The sequence below is a fragment of the Trachemys scripta genome, chromosome 2, assembly GCF_013100865.1.
Source record: "Trachemys scripta elegans isolate TJP31775 chromosome 2, CAS_Tse_1.0, whole genome shotgun sequence".
In the NCBI taxonomy this organism is placed as follows: domain Eukaryota; kingdom Metazoa; phylum Chordata; order Testudines; family Emydidae; genus Trachemys; species Trachemys scripta.
The window spans coordinates 124963962-124982341 of record NC_048299.1 but is presented as its reverse complement, the minus strand read 5'-3'; the positions used below and the strand labels follow the sequence as shown (position 1 = coordinate 124982341).

At 41.4% G+C, this 18380-nt stretch overlaps 1 protein-coding gene across 2 annotated transcripts in view; it reads left to right on the top strand.

Annotated features, from left to right (window-relative positions):
- The window catches only part of SEMA5A (semaphorin 5A), a 635888-nt gene that overhangs the window by 151541 nt on the left and 465967 nt on the right, over positions 1–18380 (top strand). For both annotated transcript variants that reach the window (XM_034761526.1, XM_034761524.1), the window contains exon 2: positions 13540–13740. In XM_034761526.1, the coding sequence (XP_034617417.1) occupies positions 13608–13740 (133 nt within the window). In that variant the 5' untranslated portion in view covers positions 13540–13607. The remainder of the gene's footprint in view (positions 1–13539; positions 13741–18380) is intronic.

Below are 18380 nucleotides of genomic sequence, written 5' to 3'. Positions count from 1 at the left end.
TGGTGCGGGAGTTTAGTAGTAATCTGCAGCTGGTATGAAACAGCTGCAAATTACTAATCCCACCTTCCCTGGAGCAACTGGGAAGCAGAGAGGGGATTGTACCTCAGATAGGCACAATCTCCAATGCACAATAGCTCTTGTGGGGGCTCAGGGATGTGCCAAAAAGAACAATCTAGCCTCTAAATGTTCTATGAAGAAAGATTCCAAGGAAAGCTGCTTGTATTTGTAGTTTACTACTGAGAACAGATATTGTTATGAACAGGTTTACTGCTTGAGTGGCTCTATATTGGATTGAGTTCCCCTATACAGTATGTGAGAAACATTTGTAATGCAACATATAAGGTAAGAGTTCAACTCTGTAAATGCTTACCGTATTGTATGCATGCACAGTTAGATAACCAGTGCACTGACCCTTTACGAGAGGCATGGAAAGTGACTTTGAGACTGGTCTCCTGCTGAGGTAGGCTGTTGAGACAAGAGTGTGTTTGAAAGCCTTGTTAATAAAAGCCAGCTTAGTGCACCCTGTCCTGTAGGGACCTCCATTCCTTTGAGGAGTCTGAACAAAGACAATACGTGGTGTCCAAAGTAAAAAAACAAAACAAAAGAAAAAACAACAAAAAAAAACTAACTATGGCTTTCATGTAGAACAAATGCCAGAAATATGCCATTTTGGACTTTGAAACAAGAACTATGGACATGATTGGATTAGGTAAAAGGAGTTAATGGAGCTTCTTTATGCAGGAACTGAGGCAGAAAGTGGTCTGCAGCCCAGAAAGCTGCTAATTTTCTAGTACACATTGAGCAAAAAGCAGAGTTGTCATAAATACTGATTAAAAGGACTTAAGTATCAGTGCCAAGTACACCCTTTAGCAAAGTACTTATAAATACAAGTATAAGTATGCGGTGAAAATAGCACATAGGTATTTGTAAGTAAAAATACAAGTATAAGCACAGATACTTTCAAATCCCATATTCCCTATAATTTTCTGGTCAATAGCAGGACAATTCCTAAATAATATAAGCAAATAATGAAAGAGAGAAAAAAGAGCAATAATGAAATGTTAATCATATACAAAAATAAGTATGGAATTACAATGAAAAACATTCTTATAAATGTAAATAAATTTATAAAATTTCTTTCCATGTATTTATATATAATGATATTATGTACAGAGAGCATATAATTCAATGAAATGGGCATTTTTCTAAAACAACAGCATGCACTTGAACATATCATCCTGAAGATGGTTTTTTTCTTAGAAAGAGGATTTGTCCAGCACTACTGACTAGTCTTTCCACAAGGAGCAGAGCTTGGCAGTGTGGTATTAAATTTGATAAGAGCCTTAGCAACTGCTTTTCAGTTGATCCAGGTCATGCAGTGGATCATTGAGGAATTGCATCCCAACAATTCTTAAGTCAGAATCAGATTCAGATGCCCATTAATCATCAAAACCATAGAAATTAGTTGCAGCTTTGGATGTTGTAGATTGAGCTATAGCTTTGGAAGGGTGTTACAATAAACCAGATCTTATTAAAAAATGTTCCTCTGCAATTTTTCTCTGATCCTGATTGTGCTGCCAATACAGCTTAAAAATGGGTATGACACAGAAGCAACGATGAATGTCTTTATACTGTTGTTACTTACAGCTGCATCAAAGGTCAAAATATTCCCAAACCATTTTCTAAGTGTATCCTTCAAATTATCTACCAAGCAAGAACTGTATTTTGGAGAAAATGAGTCAAATTTGGATGTTAGCATAAATACAGAAGGCAGAATTGCACCATAGAAAGACTCTACGTTCTCTTCCCCAGGAAGCTTGTCAAATGCATTGACAACTGGGGACATCACCTCTTACCACTCACATAGAAATTCCAACTCTCGGTTGGAGAATTTTGGCAGCTCCATCACAATTTTAATCCTATCACACATGTCATCAATGTGGTGAAAGCAATGTAACTTTGAATTCCATTGGATAGAGGTAGGTTTGGGGATTGTTTTTCCCTGCGTGTCATTCACATCAGCACTCTGAGCTTAGGTGTGCAGCATTGCTTAATCTAGAGCACCTACCCATCACACTTCTGAAAAGAGACTTGTATTGAGAGTTTTTGGCAAGAGCCCAGTAGTTGCCACCAAGTTCAGTGTGTGTGAAAAACTGGTCATATGTGGTGGCAAGTAAAGTATACGTGAACACTCAGCAGTATTGCTTAACAATACTGACATAGCTACATATATCAGAATCTGGGGTGTCTGCTTCCTTATCAGCATCAATCTCCACTTGATTACCAACATCAGTCATCCAGGTCCTGAAAACAGCTTGAAGGCTTTCACAAAATTGCTACTATTGTCTATAACCATGTGTTATTTTTGTTGAGTCCAGATCAAACTGTGAGTGGATCTCAGTCAATAGAGAAGCGATCTTGTTGTACGAATGTGTTCTAACAAAGTGTCAGAAGTCTAAGGCTGATGAGTCTTTTGTTAGGTTATCAGAGTCAGTCCAGTGACAGGTGACACCCGTGTATCTTCTCGCTTGATGTGTCCACACTCCTGCAGTTGTAAAAACAGAAAGAACTGAAGTCAGTTTATTTTTAATTCTTTCAAGAACCAAGTTGTCCTGTCCCACTAGTTTATTTTGTAACATTTCTGTACACATAACATTGGCCTTGGGAATAATTCCGTTAAGAAAATGTGAAAGCCACTCTCTTTAGCAAATAGGGGCAGAATATCACTATCAAATTAAGAATTAGCTTATCTGTTTTTTCTTTAGACCCTGGTCCATCACAGAGACATTGCTGCTGAAAAGTATCCAAACAGGGTTTCATGCTGTCTGGAGTGGCTCATGACCATGGGTGCCAACCTCAGGGCAGACTGTCAAAAAGCAGGACAGACACCCCAAACTGGTTGTATATATGTCATCTGCAAACTTATTAGTGCTAATTTTATGTTTTCTTCTAGGTCATTAATGAACATTTTAAATAGTGTAGGCCCAAGAGCCAATCCTCCTGAGACCCCACTAAAAATTCTATGATGATTCCCCATGTATAATTACATTACAGTTGCATTTGAGACCTATTCGTTAATCAGCTTTTAATCAATTTAAAGTGTGACATGTTAATTTTATATTGTTCTAGTTTTTTAATCAAAATGTCATGTGGCACCAAATCAAGTGCCTGACAGAAATCTAAGTATATTACATGAACACTATTATCGTTAGCAATCAAACTTGTAATCTCTTCAAGAAAATATATCAAGTTATTTTTACAGGATCTATTTTCCATAAACCCATGTTGATTGGCATTAATTACATTACCCTCCTTAATTCTTTATTAATCGAGTCTTGTATCAGCCATTCCATTATCTGACCTGGGATTGATGTCAGACTGACAGGCCTTTAATTACCCGGGTCATCCCATTTACCCTTTTAAAATATTGACACAATATTAGCTTTCTTCCAGTTTTCTAGAACTTTCCAGGTGTTCCAAGATTTATTGAAAATCAACATTCATGATCCAGTAAGATCATCAGCCAGCTCTTTTAAAACTCTTAGCTGCAAGTTAGCCAGACCTGCTGATTTAAAAATGTCTACCTTTAGTTGCTGCTGTTTAACAGCATCTGGAGATACTAGTGGAATGGAAAAAGTGTTATTTATTTTTTCCCCAAATACAGAACAGAACATATTTACATTAGGCATTATTATTGATAATTCTACATTTCCATCTAGTAATGGACCAATACCATTGTTATGATTCTTTTTGTTCCTAACATACTTTAAAAAATCCTTGGTATTGTCTTTAACTGTGCTAGCCATAGATTTTGCCTTTGCTTCCCTTATCAATTTTGTACAATTCCTTGCTTCTGATTTATATTCATAACTACTGACTTCCCCTTTCTCCCATTTGTTTATATAATTTTTATAGCTGCCTTCACTTGCCCTCTAAATCAAGTCAGTTTTTTAACCTATATGGACTTCTTCCTCGCTTGTGTTTTTTTGGGCATCTAGTAAAGTGGTCTTATGCAGATCTCAGTTATCATTCACATTTTTCTGATTAAATTCTTCCTCCTAGCTGCTTTGGCTTATAATTGTTTTCATCTTTGTGAAATTGGCCCTTTCAAAGCACAAAGCTTATATATACTTGGTGCTTTGAAAGGGCCAATTTCACAAAGATGAAAACAATTATAAGCCAAAGCAGCTAGGAGGAAGATCTATATATATCATTAGTCTGGACTTTATTCTGTTTGCACATTATAAATGTGATCCACCCATGATCTATTGTACCTAAGTTTCCATTAATTTTTAGTTCCGTGATCAGTCCTATTCATTCTTTAACGCTCCCCTTTTTTATCCCTCATGAGAAGGTCTAATACAGAATTCCCTTGTGTTGAATGCAACCCTTCTTGAGGTAGAAAATTGTCATGTATAATATAGGGTTACCATATTCAAACATTTAAAAAAGAGGACACTCCACGGGGCCCCGGTCCCACCCCCGGCCCTGCCCCAACTCCGCCCCCACCCCACCCCAGCCCCGCCCCTTCTCCGCCCCCATTACAACCCCTTCCCCAAAGTCCCTGCCCCAACTCTGCCCCCTCCTCTGAACACCCCACATTCCCCCTCCTCCCTCCTGCTCTGATCTTGGTTGGGGGTTGCTAAGTGCTTCCCTGCTCCCCACTCGCCCTGCAGCCTCTATGCCCCTGCCTGCCCTGGTCCTCCTTGCCCTGCAGCCTCTGCACCCCCCCATCCCTGCAGTGTCTGTGCCCCCTGCTCCCCACTTGTCCTGCAGCCTCTGCACCCCCCCACCCCTGCAGCGTCTGTGCCCCCTGCTCCCCACTCGCCCTGCAGCCTCTGCACCCCCCACCCCTGCAGCATCTGTGCCCCCTGCTCCCCACTCGCCCTGCAGCCTCTATGCCCCTGCCTGCCCTGCTCCTCCTTGCCCTGCAGCCTCTGCACCCCCCCACCCCTGTAGCATCTGTGCCCCCTGCTCCCCACTCGCCCTGCAGCCTCTGCACCCCCCCACCCCTGCAGCCCCCCACCCCTGCCACCTCTGTGCCCTCTGCTCCCCACTCGCCCTGCAGCCTCTACACCCCCCCGCCGCCTGCCCTGCCCCTGCAGCCTCTACACCCCCCCCGCCGCCTGCCCTGCTTCCCCCCCCCCCCCCGCGCTCACCAGGCAGAGGGAGACTGCAGGCTCCACGTGGACTCAAACACTGCTGCGCTGCTCTGTGGGGGAGGAGAGAGCGGGGGAGGGACTCTGGCTGCTAGAGGCCCTAGTGGCTGCGAGCGGCTTTCAATCAGGCCAGGCGTCCAATCAGCCGCTCCGCACTCTGCATGAGGGGAAGGGGGAAATCCCGGACATTTCTACTTGATTAGAAATCCCCCCTGGATGGCCATTTAAAGCTGAAAAACCCGGACGTGTCCGGGGAAACCCAGACGGATGGTAACCCTAGTATAATATTTCAAAATACCAAGAGTATTTTAGTACTGTCAGCATGAGGCCTCCAGCATATGTCAGTCAAATTGAAGTCTCCCATGATCACATTGATTCCCCCCCGCCCCTACACATTATAGATAGGTGTTTAAGGAGGTGGTCATTCTGTTCCCTGGTATGATTTGATGGTTCACAGCGGACACCAACTGATACCCCATCTTGTGCTTTATTGACATTGATTCATAAGGATTCAAAATCATTTTCTTGCAAGTTATCAGTGACTCGGAATACAAGAAGTAACACTCACTCCAGATGGAAAATATTTAAACCCAAAGAGTGGAATGTCCTAATGCTGTTATTAAGCAGGAATATTAGGTATGGCATCCCAATCTTATTTTTGTTTACAGGGAGATGTATTATATTCATGCATAGTTAGAGAACTGGTGCATTGCCCCTTTAAGAGATGTACAGGAAGTGGGTCTGAGACTGGCTGGGCTGTTGAGACCAGAATGTGTATTTGAAAGTCTTGTTATAAAAGTCTGTTTAGTTTATCCTATCTTGTATAGATTTCCATTTCTGTGAGCAGTCTGAATGGACAGTACAGTTACTACCATGAATAAATACATTAAAGTCAATAATCTTAGTGTCATAGAATATCAGGGTTAGAAGGGATCTCAGGAGGTCATCTAGTCCAACCCCCTGCTCAAAGCAGGACCAATCCCCAACTGGCCCCTTCAAGGATTGAACTCACAATGCTAAGTTTAAGAGGCCAGTGCTCAAACCACTGAGCTATCTCTCCCCCCTAAATACAAGATTGATCCTATTATACAATACATGTAATGTGTACACATTACATGTATAAGTATGTATAATAGGATCCTATTATACATATTATACATAGTCCAGCCTGTTTTTAAAAACCTTCATTGATGGGGATTTGACAGCCTCCCTTGGAAGTCTATTCCAGTGCTTAACTACCCTTATAGTTACAATTTTTTCCCCAATATCTAACCTAAATCTCCCTTGCTGCAGATTAAACCCATTGCTTCTAGTCCTACCTTCAGTGGACATGGAGAACAATAGGTCACGGTCCTATTTAGAACAGCCCTTAACATATTAGAAGTCTGTTATTGCCCCCTCCCCCCAGTCTTCTATTCTGAAGACTAAACATGCCCCCCCTTTTTTTTTTAACCATTCCTCATAGATCAGGTTTTCTAAGCCTTTATCAGTTTTGTTCCTGTCCTCTGGACTCCCTCCAGTTTATCCACAATTTTCCTACAGTGTGGCACCCAGGATTGGACACGGCACTCCAGTTGAGGCCTCACAAGTGCTGTGTAGAGCAGGACAATTATGTCCCATATTTTACAAACAACACTCCTGTTCATGCATTGTAGAATATTAGCCTTATTTGCAACTGCATCACATTGTTGACTCATACTCAATTTGTGATCCACTATTTCCCCCAGATCCATTTCAGCAGTACTACCACCTAGTCAGTTATTCCCCATTTTATGGCTGTTTATTTGATTTTTTCTTCCCAAGTGTAGTACTTTGCATTTGTCCTTATTGAATTTCATCTTGTTGATTTCAGACTAATTCTTTAATTTGTCAAGGTTATTTTTACTTCTAATGCTGTCCTCTAAAGGGCTTGCAGTCCCTTGCAGCTTGGTGTCATCTGCAAATTTTATAAGCATACTCTTCACTCCATTATACAGTTCATTAATGAAAATAGAGAATAGTACTGGACCCAGGAGTAAGCCTGCAGGATTACACTAGATATGTCCTCCCAGTTTGACAGCAAAACATTTATAATTATTCTTTGAAGATGGTCTTTCAACCAGCTGTGGACCAATCTTACAGTAATTTCATCTAGACAACACTTCCCTAGGATGTCATGTGGGACTTTGTCAAAAGTCTTACTAAAATCAAGATAGATCATGTCTGATGCATCTCCTCTACCATTAGGCCAGTAAACCTTTCAAAGAAGTAAATTAGGTTGGTCTGACATAATTTGTTCTTGACAAATCCATACTGGCCTTATAACTATATTATCCTCTAGGGGCTTACAAATAGATTGTTTAATAATTTGTTCCTGTATCTTTCCACGTATCCATGTTAGGCTGACTGGTCTACAACTCCGTGGGCCTCTTTGTTCCGCCTTGTAAAGATAAGTATTATGTGACCTTCTCTAGTCCCTGAAACCTCACCAGTCTTTATGAGTTCTCAACGATAGTTGCTAATGGTTCCAAGATTGCTTCAGCTAGATCCTTAAATATCATAGGATGAATTTAATCAGACCCTGCCACTTTAATACATTTAACTTATCTAAATATTCTTTAACCTGTTATTTCCCTATTTTGAATTGTGTTCCTTTTCCCTTGATGTTAATATTGTGTTAAGTATCTGATCACCATTAACCTTTTTAGTGAAGACTGAAGCAAAATAGATATTTAACACCTCTATCTTAAATAGATATTTAAGACCTTACTACCAGGTCTTGTATTTTGGATATTTCTTTAATTTGTTCTAGAAATGCCTCATACACTCCCTCTTCCTGATTTAGTGGTCTATGATGGACTCCCACTATCACATTACTCCTATTTTTGCCCCTTTTATCTTTGCCCAGAAACTTTCAACTGGTCTGCCTCTTGCCTTCTTCAGGATCTCAGAACAAGTTTATTTATTCTTGATGTATAATGCAACACCTTCCTTTTCCCCCTGCCTACCGTCCCTGAACAATCTATAGCCCTCCATGCCAATATTTCCAGTCATGAGATTTATGCCACCAAGTCTCTGTGACACCAATGAAGTCATAATTTAGTGTATGTACTAATACTTTCAGTTCATCCTATGTATTCCCCATACTCCCTAGATTTGTGTATTATGATTATGATCTCTCTGGAAAAGCATGTTGAAACAAGTGTAACCAAATATTGCTGACCATGGACAACAGGAATATCAGTGAGTACATAGCTGCATCAAAACATGGCACCATAGGGCAAACATACCAGAAATGAGTGAAGTTTAGTTCAAACTACATGTTTTACATTTTCCTTGTAAAGCAAGCAATTGGACAAAGAGGCTAAATTTGACTGTTCAAAACCAGTTCAGTTCAGTTATGTCTGCAGCTATACTATCTCCAGTTGTGATCTAAATTAATTAGGGTTAGACTTTGTCAGCACATAGAGAGCAAGCTTCTTAAGAACACTAGAATCCTGCAGGAAATAGTGTGGGTGATTCAGTTAGGATGCTCTTCCCCATGAATGTGTACTCAACTAATGATAATGTGTATTGGTAGAGTACACTGTGTTGCTGGTCAAACCATCTTTCAGATAAGGCTCTAAAACTTTTGGCCTGATTACAGTATTTCTGTTCATGAAAGATCTCATGGCACATTTGGTAAATGCAGAAGTTTTAGGTCTGCTTTCCACATAAGTCTTCACTTCCTTGCCTAAACTGGATTGTTGCCATGTTCCTGTATGGTATCACCAGCCATGATCCACTAGCAGGTGCATTGGGATGGTGGGTATAGTGAAACCTGCATGCTGGGGTTTAAAAAAATGCTATGGATTCTTTCCTCAGAAAAAATCCTGTTGAGACGAAGGTTTGGGGAATACAGCCCAGGTTAGAATAGTGATTTATGTCTTTGAGAGGAACACAACTAGGGTCCTGTCCTGTACAGATGCTTAGTGCTTCTTGAAAGGTCCTGAATGCCTTCAAACTGCCACTGAAATCAGAGGAACTGAAGACACTCTGCACCTCATAGAATCTGGTCTGTGTTAGAATTTTATTTCTAACAAAGTATGATTTTGAACATAATCAGTGTTTTTACTTCCACTTACCGTAAGCATTTTAACTAAGTGAAAAATTTGATTGGAATGATTTTGCTTGCATGAATTTAAAGGCATCTTTTAAAATGATCTTCATTTGTTTCTAAAAGGTTGCAAAGTGTTTTAAAATTATATGGTTTGTCCTTTTAAAAATAATTTCTGCTAAATGCTGCACAAATGTAGTGGGATACTCTGTTATAATTTTATTGTAGGAAGCCTTTGTATTAGGGATAATAGAGTGAATTTAATTCCTTTTTAAAAGAAACAAATGTACTCATGTAGGCTCACCAAAATATGCTTACAATGCAGTGGTGACAAATGTTAATTGTATCAATAGTCCATGATTAAATAATGTCTAAGACATGTGATAGATAGACTTTTATAAAATAAATTATACCTAGATATTCTGTTAACGATTTGTGATCTTTAACTTCCCACAATGCTAAAGATATTTATTCTTAACCATACTGTATCTCCCTATTTGACATTTCCCCCCTTATTTAATTTCCTTTAAAACCAGCAAGAATGCTTCTTTGAAGTCTGATCTCATTCTTTGCTTCCCTGCCCTCCCCCCCAAAGTCTGAGGTCAAACTTTTCCTAATTTTACCTATTGCTGTTCATCCACTAGTCGTATTTAAAAATAAAACAAATCCTAATACAGTACAGTTAGCTTACTGCACCCAGAGAGATAGATGCTTCTCTTGATATGTGTGCATAACTCTTATTAGTGATAATGGGAGTTATGCATGTATGCACATCACAGGAAGGATATTTTCATAAATATGTATTTGTTTGATATGGTTTGTATCATATAAATCAGAAACGTTTATGCGTTATCTTTTATTAAACTATGCAGAGCAGCTCAATGAAATCACACATGCTATATGCCAGTTCTTAGCATTGTCACCAATGATTAATTTTGGTGAATGGCTCAGTTAAGCTGCCTGCAGCACAAGATCTTTGAGTTATTGTGTTAAGTTGTTAGTGCTTGGAATATTTACTTATGGTAGATCTAATAGAATTGGATTTGATCCTGAATACATTTAGTCTTGTGAGTATTCTGCCAGTTACAAAATACAATCTGTGGTTAGTGGATGTTTCGAGGGATTATTAATTACTGTAATATGGGGCTTCTCACTTGTAGGTCACTAGCTTGAATTTGACCCAAATGGGTACTGACTGAAAGTCATCACTGTTTGGTGGTCTGTGTAAAACAAGTTGTTGATCTCTGTCCAGATCTTATTAGAAAGGTGTTCTCACTGTTAGAACATCATCACAATAGGCAATCTTGTGGGCAGTCTCATCAAAGCAGTCAGGGATTGACTAAACATGGAGACTGAACAAATCTCACATGCCTAGAGATATACCTGTAGGCTGAGCCACCTTGCCCTGCTGGTGCCTGTGATATAGAATTCTGTGGACAGGCAGAAAATACATCCTGCCAGGGTTGTCAGTCTGGCAAATTTCACAAGCAATATATTGAGTAAAATGAAAGTAGAATGTCTTTTCTTTGATATGCTTAGTATGGGGCTGTAAGAGGTTAGCTGGGGCTCAACCCTCTCTGGGGTGGCAGGGAGCCACCCCCGCTCACTACACGTAGTTGATGTTTGGGGGGAATTAGTCCGGCTGCGGGAGTCTCCCTCAGCAGCTCTTGCGGTAACTGGAATAAGCACCGTAAACCCAGGCTCTGGGTCAGGGTGGGGCAACAATGAGTCAGGTGCTCAGGCCCTCAGGCAGAAGCTGAGCAGTGGCAGTATAAACAGTCTCAATAAGCCCAGGCCCTGTGACAGGGCGGGGCAATAATGATGAGTCAGGAGCTCAGGCAGGGCTGAGCAGTGACAGTACAAGCAATAGGGAGGCCAGGCCCTAGGTCAGGGTGGGGCAACAATGAGTCAGGTGCTCAGGCCCTCAGGCAGGGCTGAGCAGTAACAGTACAAACAGTAATGAGCCAGGAGCTCAGGCAGGGCTGAGCAATGACAGGAGGCCCAAGCCTCCAAAAGGCCTGGGAGAGGGGGAGACGGCCACCCATGAGTTGGGTGGCGGGGGGGACACAGGCCCTCCCACCCCACTGCGTCCCAGCCCGGGGCCCTAGCAGCGGCAGAAGACCTGCTACTGTGTCAGTGGGGATCCTGGCCGCAACACACTGACATGGGCTCTGGCAGTGCTGCAGCCAGACTAGGGTCGGCTGCCCCCGGGCTACTTCCAGACTCTCCCTTGGGTAGTACCTGGGTCAGGGTGTTGTCCTCTGGGGGGTCCAGTACCATGGGTTCCTCGGGATAGTGGGCGAGCAGCAGGCCCGGCAACTCCTCTGGGTAGTGAGCACAGGGCAAGTCAGGCCAGTCCTGGCCTACACATTGGGCCGCAGGGGTTTCCCAGTCGCGGGGTAGGCTGGAGGCATCTGGCCTATACTGACACTAGAAAAGGTTCAGAGAAGAGCAACTAAAATGATTAGGGGTTTGGAAAGGGTCCCATATGAGGAGAGATTAAAAAGGATAGGATTTTTCAGCTTGGAAAAGAGGAGACTAAGGGGGGATATGATAGAGGTATATAAAATTATGAGTGATGTGGAGAAAGTAGATAAGGAAAAGTTATTTACTTATTCCCATAATACAAGAACTAGGGGTCACCAAATGAAATTAATAGGCAGCAGGTTTAAAACAAATAAAAGGAAGTTCTTCTTCACACAGTGCACAGTCAGCTTGTGGAACTCCTTTCCTGAGGAGGTTGTGAAGGCTAGGACTATAACAGCATTTAAAAGAGAATGGGATAAATTCATGGAGGTTAAGTCCTTTAATGGCTATTAGCCACGATGGGTAAGGAATGGTGTCTCTAGCCTCTGTTTGTCAGAGGGTGGAGATGGCTGGCTGGAGAGAGATCACTTGCTCGTTACCTGTTAGATTCACTCCCTCTGGGGCACCTGGCATTGGCCACTGTCGGTAGACAGGATACTGGCTAGATGGATCTTTAGTCTGACCCAGTACAGCATTCTTATGTTCTTATGGTCTCCCCGGCGGCTGGCCCTCCAGTGAGCTCTGAGGCTGAGCCTTTATACTTCCGCGTCACCGCCTGACCCTCTGAGGGGCGGGCTCAGAGCTCCCTAGCTCTGCCCACTCCGGCCTCTGGATGGGCTTGTCCCTCTCCGGGGCGGCGGGGAGCCACACCGCCTCACTACAGGGGCAAATGCTCCTCTTTGCTTTAGTGAGAAGAGTGGACCAAGCAGCAGTGGATCTAAGTGAGGGTGAGGCAGTAGCCGCTCTGTGTCAGTCACCAGAAGGTTTGGGGGCTGGGAGGTTGCTGGGATAGGGTAGTGGTGGAGGAGAAAATGGCTACAATGTAGCATCTCATCCCTCCCCGCAGCCCTATGGGGATAACTTGTGTAACTACTGACCTCATCAGCATTAACTTATACTAGGTCTCCCTTCACTGAGCACAGCCAAAACCCACTTTCAGAGAGCTTTGGAGGGCAATGGCCAGTGTGCTAAACTCATGGGAGCATGATTTCTTTAGGAGCTGGATGCCATGGAATTCAGTGGGTAGGAGGTAACAAAGAAGTTCTTTGGTACAGCCCTTGAGATCTCTGCAGGTCTCTGGAAAATAATGTGTTTTTTTGGCGGGGGGGGGGTGGTGTGGTGGGTGACACTTCTTTGGGTTCTGCAGGATAGTAAATCTGACTGTCACATGGAAACAATCAGATGAAAACTGTGGGTCTGTTTCCATTGAAGTTGCTGGCAAGATTCCTATTGACTTGAGTGGTGCAGAATTGAGCCTTGTGTGAGTGCAAACTTGATTTCCAGTATCTTTTGTGGAAATAGCCTTGGCATGGAATGGTTTAGCCCAGAACACATAAGTAATTTGACTAGGTTACATGAGTTGTTTTAAAAGACTGCTTGGGTTATAGTTTCTAAAGCTGATTTAATAAATATAGCATATTCTAACTTAAGAAAATACTGCTGTTTTGCTTCTAAAAGAAAATGTTATATGTGTAAACCTCTCCTCCCGCACATGTCACAAAGTGGGAAAAATATAAATTTAAAATACAAGAAAACAAAATTTATCTGCATGCAAATGGTAGATAAGAACATGTCTTTTTCATTAATTCCCAAGTTCATGGAAATGTAATTGACAATTTTCTGATGTAAAATTACAAAAAGTTGTCATTCATTTTTGAGAAGTCAAACTCCACAGGGAAGGAAAACAAAGGATTATTTTCCATTTCAAACCTAACCGATGGTTTTGTTTTCTATTAGCCGTCTTCGGTGTCATTGAATTCTTTTCTTTGCATTCTTCAGGTTCTTTCCACACATGAACACAAGGAGAGTTGCCAGTTAAAGGAAAAGTGACTAGTGCAAAGGACGACATGACCACCATGAAGGGAAATGGTCTGGTTGCATTGCTGGTTGCAGGTGTGGGAGTCATAGGAATCTTAGTGTCAGCTGCTACAGAAGATTCCCAGTGCCAGCGAGCTGAGCACCCTGTTATAATGTATAAAGGTAAGGAGCATTTTCCCTCCTCTTCCAAACAAATTTTCCAAAAAAAGGGAAAAAATACCACACAAGCCCTTTACTTCTGGAAGTTTTTGTTTATATCACACATTTGCATCAAGTGAAAATGAATGTATTGCCCTCTGCCTGGTTGCCTATCAATATTTGTCCAGAAATCAATAGACAGTTTGATTGATTGTACAACTGGCAATTTCAGCTCAGAAGAGTCCCAGGTCTGGAACGATAGCAATATTAAAGGTCGAGAAGGATTAAAGTGCATTGGCGGAGCTCTGTGTTGAAACTTGCCCAGTGTTTGACCTCACTATACTATACTCTTTTCAGTGCAGTTAGTCTCTCTCTTTCATGAACTGTGAACTGACTCACATGGTTTAAAAATATAATAAAATAAAAAGCTTTCCACTGCTACTCAGCATGGGCACTGAGTGATGCCACAAACTATTAAACCAGCAGAACATGTATCTGACCATCCTCAGCTGCAGGATGAACACTGCTGCATTCTCATCAGTCAGTGTCAGGCCTCTAGAATACCTCTGCTGTTCTTAAAATCTGCCATGCTGTCTGGGAGATCTTATAGGACAGCTCTAATTCTGAATTAAATAGACAGAGGCAGGGAGCAGAAACGAGATGAAATACATCTCAGACAGGCTAATACAAACAAGTGTACAAACTTTGCTCACAGTTATCCTCTGAATGTGTCATTGAAGGTGCTAACAGCATTAGATCTCTCATTTTCATTTGTAATTAAAACACAAAATGGATGAGCTCGCCTTCTGTAAATACTGCACTTTCTGTCCTTTTGGTTACCACTGCAATCATTACAGTGCTGAGAGTGACATATACATAAATCAGAATACATGTTAATCAGGTCTTACTCTCCCTTTCATCCTGCAGTAGGGAGGATGCTGGTTGCATTGCTTTTTCAGTGTAGAAGTAGTATTTGCCACGACAGGATCCAAGCTAGCGGAGTTGTCAGCGCTCAACATGATCCCCTGGGTTGAGCCCCTGCATTGTTTGCAAAATTGTTTACTTGATTACTTACTTTCTGGATTCATGGGGTGATTGCTATTAAAACCTCCTGCTCATTAGGCTTACGACTTAACTCAGCTTTTATTGTAATTCTTAACAAAATGACTGCACCAGGAAAAAAATGGCAGCCCTGTGGACAACAAGTTTTACAATTAGCTTATTGAGTTTCATCACCATCTGAATTTAATTTTAAATATTTGTTGTCTAAAGTAATTATGCTAATAATACCATACAATCTTTATAAATTGGGACCAATGACCCTGTTTTGGAAAAACAAAATTTGTTATAGAAATTGCTTTTGGAAAATTTGGAGCAATTAATCTTTGTGTGTTCATAGAATCATAGAATCATAGAATATCAGAGTTGGAAGGGACCTCAAGAGGTCATCTAGTCCAACCCCCTGCTCAAAGCAGGACCAATTCCCAGCTAAATCATCCCAGCCAGGGCTTTGTCAAGCCGGGCCTTAAAAACCTCCAGAACAGAAAGTGGCTTTTGACAGGCTTTATTAGTACAGTTGCTAAGTATAATGAATCAAATGATGGATTTTCATAAATAATTATTATAAATTATTGTTAACATCTGATGTAATGTATTTATTCCGGTAAGATATAGAGGAAATGATTCTGAAATCCAGTATTTGAAAGTGAACTGTGATTCAAAGAAATTAATTTTAACACCAAATTGTACCTTATTCAATGGGACTATACAAGGAGTAAATTACTACTCAGTATGAGTGAGTATCAGAATCTAGCTATATTACAAGTGGAGCTTGTAGCACCACTTGTAGATAAGGTTACCTGAGCCTTCCCATTATATAGTTGCCAACTCTTGTAAATTCATAGTTTGTGACATGATTTTAGTCCCAGTCTTGCATCATCTCCAGAAGGACCAGCTTTCAAGTGATTTCCAGCCCTGCCAGGGGACAAACTCCATCTGATTGACTGTTTTCTCCATTTCCCTGCCTCTTGGGCAAGAAGAGCCAATCAGGGCTGCTGCAGGAGGCAAGCAGATCTCTCTGCTCTCCTCTCAGAAGTGAAAGGAGTTTTTGGATAGGAGAGAAGGCGAAGGAGCAGCTGATCCCATTCTGACAGGAGGAAAGGGGGCATGAGGTAGCAGAAAGTACTGAACAGCTCAGGGGGCTCCACTCTTTTGTCCCCCCTCTCCTCCTGTGAATAATGGGTCAGTCTGCTCTTTGCTTCTCCCACCCTTGCTTCCAGGCCCAGCTCCATTCCTGCGACACCATGGCAAGCCTGGGAAGAAGGAGAAAAGGACTTTCCTGCAACTGTCACCCAGGTCAGGTGGACTGGGTGTGAAGAATACTGTGAGCGGCAAGAAGAACAGAAGTGCACTCACAAGTCTAAGGGAAAAAAGAGTTCAGGAGAGTTGGTGGTTTTTAAAGAGACATCATTTAGGGCACAAAAGCAGACTATCCCAGTGCATAGGAAAGTATGGTATGATACCATCTTGGCTTAACAAGGAGATCTTCTTTGACTTCAAACTCAAAAGAAGTCATGCAAAAAGTAGGAACTAGGTCAAATTATGAAAGATTAATATGAAAAAACCCACAAACATGTAGGGAAAAAGTTAGAAAAACCAAAGCACAAAATGTACTTAAACTAGCTAGGGACATAAAGGGTAACAAGAAAACATTTTGCAAATACATTGGAAGCAAGAGGAATACTGAGGACAGGGTAGGCTCATTACTCAATGAGGAAGGAAAGACAGTAACAGAAAATGCAGATGGCTGAAGGGTTAAATGCCCTTTTTTGTTTCAGTTTTCACCAAAAAGGATAGCAGTAATTGGAAAACTGACATAGTAAACATCAGTGTAAATTGGGTAGGATCTGAGGCTAAAGTGGGGGAAAGAACAAGTTAAGAATTATTTAGACAAGTTAAATGTCTTCAAGTCAGCAGGGCCTGATGAAATACACCCCTAGAATACTTAAGGAACTGGCTGGTGAGATCTCTGATCCACTAGTGATTATCTCTGAGAACTCATGGAGGACGGGAGAGATCCCAGAGGAGTGGAAAAGGCCAAATATGGTACCTATCCATAAAAAGGGGAATCAAGACAACCCAGGGAATTATAGGCCAGTCAGCCTAACTTTGTTACCCGGAAAGATAATGGAGCAAATAATCACACAATCAGTATGTGAGCACCTAGAAGATAAAAAGGTGATACCTAACAGACAAGATGGATTTGTCATGAACAAATCATGTCAAACCAACCTATATGCTTCTTTTACAGGGTAACAAGCTTTGTGGGTAGGGGAGAAGCAGTAAATGTGATATGTCTCAACTTTAGTAAAGTTTTTGATACTGTCTCACATGACCTTCCCATTAGCAAATTAGGGAAATATAGCCTAGATGAACCTATTGTGAGGTGGGTCCATAACTGGTTGGAAAACCATTCTCAGATAGTTGTTATCAATGGTTCACAGTGAAGCCGGAAGGGCATATTGAGTGGGGTCCCTTTAGGGATCTGTCCTGGGTCTGGTTCCATTCAATATCTTCATAAATGGTTTGGATAATGGCTTATAATGTTTTCAGTTGATACTAAGTTGGGAGTTGTTGAGTATTTTTTGGGACAGGGTTCGAATCCAAAATGATCTTGACAAACTTGAGAAATGATCTGAAATAAATAGGATGGAATTCAATGTGGCCAAATGCAAGTTACTACATGTAGGAAGTAATAATCATTCCCATAAATACAAAGTGGGAAATGACTTCCTAGAAACGAGAACTGCAGAAGAGGATCTGGGGGTGATCGTGGATCACAAATGAAATATGACTCCACAATGTAATACTGTTGCAAAACGAGCAAACATCATTCTAGGATGTATTAACAGGAGTGTTGTAAACAAGACAGGAGAAGTAATTCTTCTCTACTCCGCACTGATAAGGCCTCAGCTAGAGTACTGTGTCCAGTTCTGGGCACCACACTTTGGGAAAAATGTGAACAGACTGAAGACTGTCCAGAGGAAAGCAACAAAAATTATTAAAGATCTAAAAAATATGACCTACAAGGAAAGATTGAAAAAAGTGGGTTTGTTTAGTTTGGGGGGAGGGGAGGGGAGAGGAAGAAAGGAACATGATAACAGTCTTCAAGTATGTAAAAAGTTCTTACAAAGAGGAAGGTGATAAATTGTTCTCCTTATCTAGTGAGGACAGGACAAGAAACAATGGGTTTAAATTGCAGCAAGGAAGCTTTAGGTTAGATATTAGGAAAAGTTCCGTAACTGTAAGTTTAATAAAGCACTGGAACAAATTACCTAGAAAAGTTGTGGAATCTCTGTGACAGTGTACCCCATAAGGCTTTATGGGGAGGGGGTGCTTATAAATGTATGGATGACATAGCTGGAATATGTTTTGTGCTGCCTGTGCCATGTAACATATCTCCGTAAAGGTTATGGTCTACTATATCTATTCATCCAATTTGTACATATATATCATTTTCTACTCGAGGTTAAGAATATGGGCTGTATGCTTGCTTGATTTCTAAGTAAGCTTTGTGAGGCATTTGGTCAGCTTCTTTAGGAAGGAATGCGCCAGGTTAAGTACCTGATCAGGAGACACTTGGGGAACAATGCATCTTGGAATGC